We start from the raw sequence: 8,997 nt of genomic DNA on the forward strand, positions 1-8,997 counted from the left end.
CAAAACAAACATATGTATAGCATAATTAAATATTTGATAACATTTCTTTTTCCCATATAATACATATTAATGTAAATACATCTTAAACCCAAAATTTTCTAATTCTTATTCCAAAACAAACATGTGTATGGCATAATTAAGTATTTGAGGATATTTCTTTTTCCTATACAATATATATTAATGTAAATACATCTTAAACCTATATGTATAAAGTATGGAAAAGATCAAATTTATAAAAATGTAAATTTTTTATCATTTAATTATATATTATAATTCTTTTATATTAAATGATAATTTAATTATTTGTATATATAATAGAATGGGTTTTAAATGAATAAGTTGATTTAAATTTTTAAAGAATTCTTTTATTATTATTATTCAAAGATCAAAATTTTATTATTATTATTATTCAAAGATCAAATTGATGTATAAGACATTTTTAATTGTGGGACAAGGCACCAGTCAATAAAGCTATATACACTCTATCTTTTTTTAATTTGAACCAAATAACTTCTTAGGAAGAAACACATATTATTAATTATTAAACCTACTCAAACTATGTGAAAAGAATAAATATCTCATATATATATCATAAATTTTAATTTTATTTCATATTTTTCTTGTATTTCTTTAAGAACCCTGTCAAATTAAAATTGCATTGCAAAGAGCAAATTATAAGTTACTTTGTTAAGAGTTTGTTTTTAAAAATTAGGGATCCCTTAATCTCGGGGCAACTCAATTAGTAATCTGAGATATAAATATCCAATGAAATGAAGAGATCCCTAATTTTTTTTATTTTTTTTTTAACTTGGAGAAACCTATATGTGTGTGTAAGTTAAGAAAGAGATTAATTTTTTTTGTTTAAAGTAAATAATTTTTTTAATTTTATTTAATTAAAAGAATGATTGATTTTTTTATTATTTTTAAAATAATTATTTTTATTTTTTATTTTTATAAATAAATTTATTTAACATTTATTAAATGCTAGGTATAAGGTGTAGATGAATTTGTTTGTGTGGGGTTTAGTCTATTAAGTGGGGAAAGTAATTAAATTGTAGATCAATTGGTTTGTGTGGGGTTTAGTCCACCAAGTGGTGAAAGTAATTAAACTGTAGATCAATTGGTTTGTGTGGGGTTTAGTCCACCAAATGAGGAAAGTAATTAAATTGTAGATCAATTAATTTGTTTGGGGTTAAGTATAAGGTGTAAATCAATGGATTTGTGTGAGATTTAGTCTACCAAGTGAAGAAAGTAATTAAAACTGTAGATCAATTAATTTGTGTAGGCTTTAGTCCACTAGGTAAAAAAAGTAATTAAAACTGGTAGACTTTGACGTAATAAAAAAAACAAAATTAATTTAAAAATATCATATTAAAAAAACCAAAAATACCATGTGTACGTTAAGACATTTCAGTTGGGATTTGAAAAACCCATTTGCACATGTCTAGAATCATATGGAAATTTTAATTTTGAGGACTATCTCCCTCCTCTTGGTCTTGTCAATAGGGATTTGAAAAACTAATTTCACATGCCTAAAGTCATATGGATGTTCTAATTATTTGGACTCTTTGGGGGCTTATCTTGGTTTTGTGGTTGGGATTATGTTTCTAGAAGCCCTGTACTCCTGTCCGTTGGGACTCTATATTTAATAGACACCTATGGTCACACATGGTCAGCATTGGCCTGCTTACACCTGGTTATGAATATGAATGCTCATGAGCTATTTACCTGTCATTTCCACCAAACCTAAAGTCCACTGACTATAGTATTCTAGAAAATTTAAATTGAATTTTATGTGGAGAATTTTAACACGTGTCACTTGAAGATTCTGAAATAAAGTCCGAAAATCAAAATAAATCGTGGATCCCTAATATGAGGGACCACCATCCAACTAACTAATTCTACCTTTTTTTAATTTGGCAAAGACGATCCAAAATCTTGGCATTTAAAATTAAGTTTTAATATTAATAAAATGGGATTTAGGTTTAATAATAACATTTAATGTTAATGTGCTCTGCACAGTGAGGAATAAGGTTCCCTCCTTTATAGCTGTTGCACCGTGGATCTGACAGGCAGAGAACCCGAATGCATGTGCACACCGCAGGCGGCAGTCCCCACATTTTTTTATTTTAAAAGGGTAACACGAATTCCCGTCAGGGCGGGCCCCGCTGACGCCGGCAAAACGGTTGCCGGACGTCGATGGCGACATCGGAGGCCAGTCCAGGTAGACGGCCGTTCAAAACGGCCGGCCACGTGGCGTCCCGTGATTACAGTGAAAGCAAACGGTCATACGTCTCGGGAACGGAGCCCAACGGCTGGCGGGCGGTCTGCCAGGCCAGACGTTTGACCTGCAGTTAATTTTTAACGTTCTGACGCCGCCACTCACATGAATCCCAAAAGCTGATCTCTCCTATTATTTTATTAACTCGTGTTGGTCCTCGGGTTAAGGAAACGGATTGTGTCTTTAACCCCCGTGGTTAAGGAATAAGTCGTTTTCACTGTGAAAGACAAACGGCGGACTTACAGTAAAAGAAAAGAAGTGACGGAAATTACAGAGCACGGATGATATGATGCGTTGTGAGGGCTTGGGAATTTGGTAAAACGGAGAAAGCTTTGAAGAGCAGTGGGAGATGGTGTTAAAAGGTCGTGAATGTGAGCCTTGAATGATGAATCTGATAGCGGCATTGAAAAGTCCGGCTTCTGATGCACTGGAAAGACCCTGAAAACTTCCCCAGGGACCACTGGAAGACTAATCTTTAAGGTATTTTTTTGATCCAAGCCACAATATTTTGTTTCTCGCGTCTCAGTGTTAGCCGGCGTGGAATTTAGTCTCGGGGCTGTAGAAGGTCAAAGCATCTATGCGTGTTTAAAGTTGGAAGCCTCCAGGGACGACTCTATGTTTGTTTCCGATACTCTTGCTCTCGGAAGGTTCGATCACAGGGGGGACAGTGTGAGTGGTATTAGGAGTCTCTATTAGCCGGGATATCTTGATAAAGCATGGTTGCTTTTAGAGTCTCTCTGAAAATAAAGCCGATTCTGAAAAGCTAGGAAGGGATTCGAAGTTGGAACGCTTGAAGTTGGTTATTTGATCCAGAGTTTTGTTCTGTGTAGATCAGAGAAGAGAAGCGCTGTACGGTGATTCGAAATCTGCATCTTTGGAAGCTTAAAGAATTTCAGTTAGAGATGTACATATGGAAGTTGTTAGAGACTTAAATGCCCCCGGCTATTTACGAAGGGTTATGCCGATGCGAAACGGTGCGCAATAAATATTCTGTTTTGTTTTGCGTGATAATAAAACATTGAAGCGCTATAACTGTGCCGGATTTAGGATTCAAGAGAGAAGAGCAAAAGCCTGAAGGCCAAGGCACATAAGGCAGGGTACAGGTATGGGATCAGGACGGGGCGGTCTGGAGAGCTTTCGCAGAGGGATTCGAACGGCATTTTTCATGTTGTTTATGCTAGGGTCTCTTTTGGTGGTTTCAACACTTGTTTTTTGTGGCAATAGCCGATATTGTCATCCCATTTGCTTTTCTTTCAATGTTAACGTGTACGACTTTCCATAACTTGAAGCTAGATTGGGGTAGCTATAGTTTTCGATCGTCTTTGGTTGATATACCTCTTATTTCTGTCGTACGATCGCTTATAATTGTTTGTGAGTTTCTATTTCCTTAATCCTTTCTGGTTGTTTATATTACTTCACTTGCCGGTATAATTTTCATTGCTGAATGTTAATGTGATGGCGGAATGTTGTAAAATTAAGAGAATAAAGAAGCTCTATATAATTAAGGTTTGGTCATCTCAGAATCTGTTTAGGGTTTGCTCTTTTGTCGACCTTGTCTTTGGAAACTTAAATGACTCAAGAATTAATGATTCTTGCCGATTATAAAAAAAATATCTTTTGATCTTTCGTGAACTGTATTCAACATAAAGAATAAGGAAGGTCTGGTTGGTTGTGTCTGTGATTTGGCTAATGCATAATTGTTGTTTTCTTCAAATTTTCCAGGTGTTTATTCTCTCTGCGATGTGCCGAGCCTCTCCCATGGTCCTTACCTTGGCATGGCCGTAGTCTGTGCACTGGCATCGGTTGTGATTCTCATAGTCAAGGCTTTTTTGTTTCATGTTGAAAATTCATTACCAGATACCCTCTCTGTGGCAGGAGGCCTACATTTGAAGCATTCGTGGTGGATGCCTGTCTTGTTCTTGTTATCCATGGTCTTGGCACTTGGGCATATTGTAGTGGCATACAGGACAAGCTGTAGAGCTCGTCGGAAACTTCTCTTTCATCGAGTTGATACAGAATCTGTAAGTCGATCTATATTCCAATTGAAAACAAGTTTATTGTTTAATCCGGAATACTCAATTGTATGTACAGGAAAAACCCTCCCTTAGATAAGGGTGATCAAGACAACTGGATTGATCAGGACATTAATGGAAAAGATGATGGTTTAGTCTTATGTCTTCTCTGATCATATTTTTGGTTTGGCAGGTGCTGGCATGCAAAACAGTTTTTCATGGATACCCAAAGGTTCCTCGTTCACCTACTCCAAATGCAGGTAAAAATGGTAGAGTTGAATCTGAAGAGAAGAAACGGCTGATTTATGAAGAGAAAGACCTGCCTGCTAGAATGTTTGCTGATGCAGACAGTCTCTTCATTCAGTGTGAAGACCTGCTTGTTCATTGCAAGATTGTAAGTCAAGATTCATGCCTCGGATCTCTCACATGTAGGTCTTTTCAGGATAACCGAGGTGGAAACCGCTGTGCTACCCCGGGGAGGTTAAGAATTGAAACTCCATTCGCCCTTCCTCCCTATGGTGTTTCCCTAACCAGGAGTTATAGCAATCACAAGACAGATGCATCGCTTTACACTCCTCTGTTAAGTGGTCATGTTGCAGTGGAGGTGGATCAAATATGGAACTCTGGTTTAAATGAACATTCTGGGTTTGCTCAAAGTATACCTGAACTGAATTTAGACTCTTCAGCTGATGTGACAAATCCTGAAAGAGCAGATGCAAAGGTGGGACAAATGAAAGGCGGTTTTGATGGTATAATATTGATACATGGCTTTGGGGGAGGAGTATTTTCTTGGAGGCATATTATGAATCCTCTGGCCAGACAAACTGGTTGTTCTGTTGCTGCATTTGATCGGCCTGGTTGGGGACTGACATCTCGTCCTTCTAGAACAGAATGGGAAGAAAAGGAAATGCCTAATCCATATGAGCTTCAATCTCAGGTGAAGACCATGAAGCCAACTGCTTTACTATTTTACCCCATCTTTCTATCATGTCTTTAGTTTATCGATTAAGAGTTTTCCTTACTTATTTCTTATGATTTTACCTTTTACAGGTCAATTTGCTGTTTTCGTTCTGTCGTGAAATGGGGTTTTCATCAGTTGTTCTTGTGGGTCATGATGATGGTGGCTTGCTCGCCTTAATGGCGGCTGAAAGAGCACATTCCTGTAGAGATGTTCATCAGGTAAGTTTAGACTATCTATTGGGGTGTCTTTATTTATCCATGTCTATATTTCCAAATTATTAAAATGGCGCGTTTTGAATATTGCAGGTAGAAGTTAAAGGTGTTGTGCTTGTCGGTGTGAGTCTAACAAGAGAAGTAGTGCCAGCATTTGCACGGATTCTGTTGCACACATCTCTTGGACAGCATATGTTGCGACCACTTCTGCGTACAGAGATAAGCCAAGTTGCTAATCGCCGTGCTTGGTTTGACGCAACAAAATTAACATCTGATGTTCTTGACCTTTACAAGGTATATAATTACTAATTAGTAAACATAGCTTTGCAGTTCTGTAAACAAAAAGTTTCCTTTTGCATTTAGAAAATATAACAAGTTATATGATGGTTGGCCATGATGCAGGCACCATTATGTGTAGAAGGATGGGATAAAGCTCTTCGGGAAGTCAGCAAGTTGTCCTCAAGCTCCATGCTTTCCCCACATAGTGCTACGGAATTGTTGAAAAAAATAAAAGATTTGCCTGTGCTGATAGCTTCTGGTGCAGAAGATATTTTTGTTCCACTTAAATCATCTCAAGTATTGGCAATGAAACTTCCTAATTCTGTGAGTAAAAATTCATTTCTTTCCAATATCACATGATTTAATATTAAGCGGTTGTTAAAGTGCTTGATTCTGACACAGACCTGGTCGTCATATTGCAGAGATTAGTACCAATCTCTGGATGTGGGCATTTACCACATGAAGAATGCCCCAAAGCATTATTGGCAGCCTTGTTACCTTTTGTCTCAAGATTGTTCAATGTTTCATCACAACTTACAGGCACAGTATGAGAAGTAACATGGCATAGGCAGATGATATTTATTTAAATGCTGGGTGTGAGTCCTAAACATCCCGAAGAGGAGGGTATTTCCGAAGGGCAAGTGCAACGCCTGTACACAGTCAGATGGAAACCATTCATACTCTTTGGGCAGCGCATTGCTTTCCACGCAGTAGAACACTGCTATTTGATCATGCATTCTCTGCCAATGTGGCTGGCATATTTATTCGTTAAAATTTGCAAGTTCAGAGTGCAGAGTTATATGTGCGCTTTGTGCATGTTCCTCTTGTTCAACAGTGATGACTGGTGAACCCAAGAGCATATATTTGCAAAGGAAGCCAATGACATCGTCATAAAAGCGTATTTGTCGAAGTGTGCAGTGATTTTGTGTAACTTTACATGTGAGTTGGAGTTTGTATATGTTGAGGAATTGAGTGGCTTGTGTATACTTTGAGTTTGATTGGCACGGAAATATGATATGATTGAATCATCTGTTTTCTTGATTCAAATGGCAGAAACAGTAATCCTTCTGAAGGAACTGATCTGGAATTGTTTGATGCAGTAGTATCTGTAATGACAACCAATCGTGTCATACAATGATATACTGTGTAATGTTGTAGTATTCCTAAATTCCAAGCCAATGTACGATATTTGCAGCATTCTGAGGTTGCTTATGGCATCTTTTAAAGATACTAATTATTTTTGTTTGCTTCTCTCACCCGAGTAAAAATCGAATTTGTTCTTATGTCAGGTGTTCTACTGATTGCCTAACTAGAAAGCGTCGTTAGTGTAGGTTTCCAATTCATTAAAAACTAAGATATGCGTCGACGGTGCAATAAAATATATAATGTATAATATAACGTACTGAGGTAGAAAATATATAAACAGAAAAAGAAATCTTCATAAACAGAACTACCAAAATTTCAGAATATTCCCTGTCATGTATAAATTTCCTTATTAAAAATAGGCTACAATTGGGGGAATTTTTTTCTATCAGCTCTCTCCGGAGCTTATTTCCCATCTCATTGCCTCTGGCATATCCCAGCTTTGCCATGCCTCTTCCTCTAGCTCTCTGGATGTATCTCCTTGTTGGAAAAGTTCTCATGTTTTGGGTTTGCAACTTTGCAGGGCTCCCTCGTTGTTGAATGGGATACTTTTATCAAAAATCTCTCGTCTAGCGGGCTTTATCTTAAAAATGAAGAAGATTATATCATATGGAGATGAAATACCTCTACGGGGCAGGTCACTACTAGTCAAGCCTATGCTTCCATTTATGCCTCTTCTCTTGACCAGGCGGCATGGACCTTACCGCCAAAGCTCAAATGTATTGTATGGCTTGCCCTGTAGAGGCGAATTTTCACCTAGGAAAACTTGTCTCGCAGGGTTTTCTTGGGTCCTAATGTTTGTTGTCTCTCTGCCTTAGAGGGCGTAAATTGGTAGATCACCTTTTCTTCAAATGCACATTTTCTTCTACTCTTTGGTGTGATGTTTTATCTTCTCTCAATATACAGGATGATGGTCTTCATCTTTCCTTTGAGTCTTGCCTCCACTAGTGTGGGATATAAAGATGGGTATATACAAATCTGTGCCTGTCTATGAAAATTGTCTTATCTATCAGCTAGTTATTTTTGCTCAGATCCTTGGCTTTTTAAGACTTCTTGAGGCCTCTGAAGCAAAAATCCGGTCGGTCTTTCAGGTTTCCAATGAGAGCCCCCAGTCCTATAATGTTGGGTTTTTCGATGGTGCAAGACAAGAAGGTAGTTGTGGTGGGGTTGCATACTTACGTTGTCAAGGGGCCATCTCGTTTCATATCTGGCTAAACTTGGGACATGGCACAAACACCAAGGCAAAGATTGATGCATGTTGGGCTCCTATTTTTTTATCTCATTGTAAAAAACAGGGACTTAAAAGTGCATCATAGATTGGTTAGTTGGAAGACAATATTGAGGTTTTAAATTGTATATATTGGCAAGACAAGATCATAAATCTAAAGGATAAGTTCCTTTTCCTCTCTTTCAATCATGTTCACATGGAATGGAATAGTCTAATGGATTTCTTATCTAAGAAGGCCTTGTATGCGAAAGAAGGCTCCATCTTTTTTGAAGAAAGGCAAGGAAACTTACTATTGAAACATAGGAGAATTCATTTGTCCATGGGTCAGGAACTTCGTTTGGAGACATGTCTTGCTTTTTGTTACAAGTCTATGAATGTTGCATTACTTTTGTCTACTCTTTGAAGTATCATTGGGTCATCTATGTATATCATCTTTGTTCAGTATCACTATAGTATTGAACTTGTATCTAGATATTTTAGTGAATATGTTGTTGCCCTTCATCACTTTTGTAAGAGGGCTAAGAGGTTGAATTCAAGACTTTTGGCTTAAAAATTAATCAAATCACTGATGGGAACAACTGTAAAGCCCTAGCTCCATGACAAAAGCTCTAATGTTAAAGCCTGCACCCATGGAACCCTCCACCACGCAAGCACAACGGGCTAAAAGAAGAAATTAGTATATACATGCCCACCTTTTTGTTTAAAGTTCGAGAATGTTTAGGGGTGGATTGCTGCCCATATTTGCCTAACTAGGCCTCAGAGGCATTTCGGGGGGTAATTGGCGTGGATGGTAGACCGACGCTACCCCCCGGATTTGAAAAGTCAAAAGGGCAGGCCCACCGATCCAATGACCCAGATTGATTCCGGGAGGTAACCGCTGG

The 8,997-nt window shown here is 37.7% G+C and overlaps 1 protein-coding gene across 1 annotated transcript; it reads left to right on the forward strand.

Moving 5' to 3' along the window:
* Positions 1–3,510: 3,510 nt before the first annotated feature.
* LOC149195744 (uncharacterized) lies at positions 3,511–6,863 on the forward strand. Its single transcript, XM_089405418.1, has 7 exons — positions 3,511–3,652; positions 4,004–4,302; positions 4,487–5,230; positions 5,344–5,472; positions 5,560–5,760; positions 5,869–6,069; positions 6,168–6,863. The coding sequence occupies exons 1-7, from the start codon at positions 3,538–3,540 to the stop codon at positions 6,294–6,296; spliced, it is 1,818 nt and encodes a 605-aa protein (XP_089261544.1). The 5' UTR covers positions 3,511–3,537; the 3' UTR covers positions 6,297–6,863.
* The last annotated feature ends 2,134 nt before the right edge of the window (positions 6,864–8,997 follow it).

This window comes from Pinus tabuliformis, chromosome 2_2, assembly GCF_031772625.1.
Source record: "Pinus tabuliformis cultivar Carrire ecotype Pingquan chromosome 2_2, CPIR1, whole genome shotgun sequence".
Taxonomy (NCBI): Eukaryota; Viridiplantae; Streptophyta; class Pinopsida; order Pinales; family Pinaceae; genus Pinus; species Pinus tabuliformis.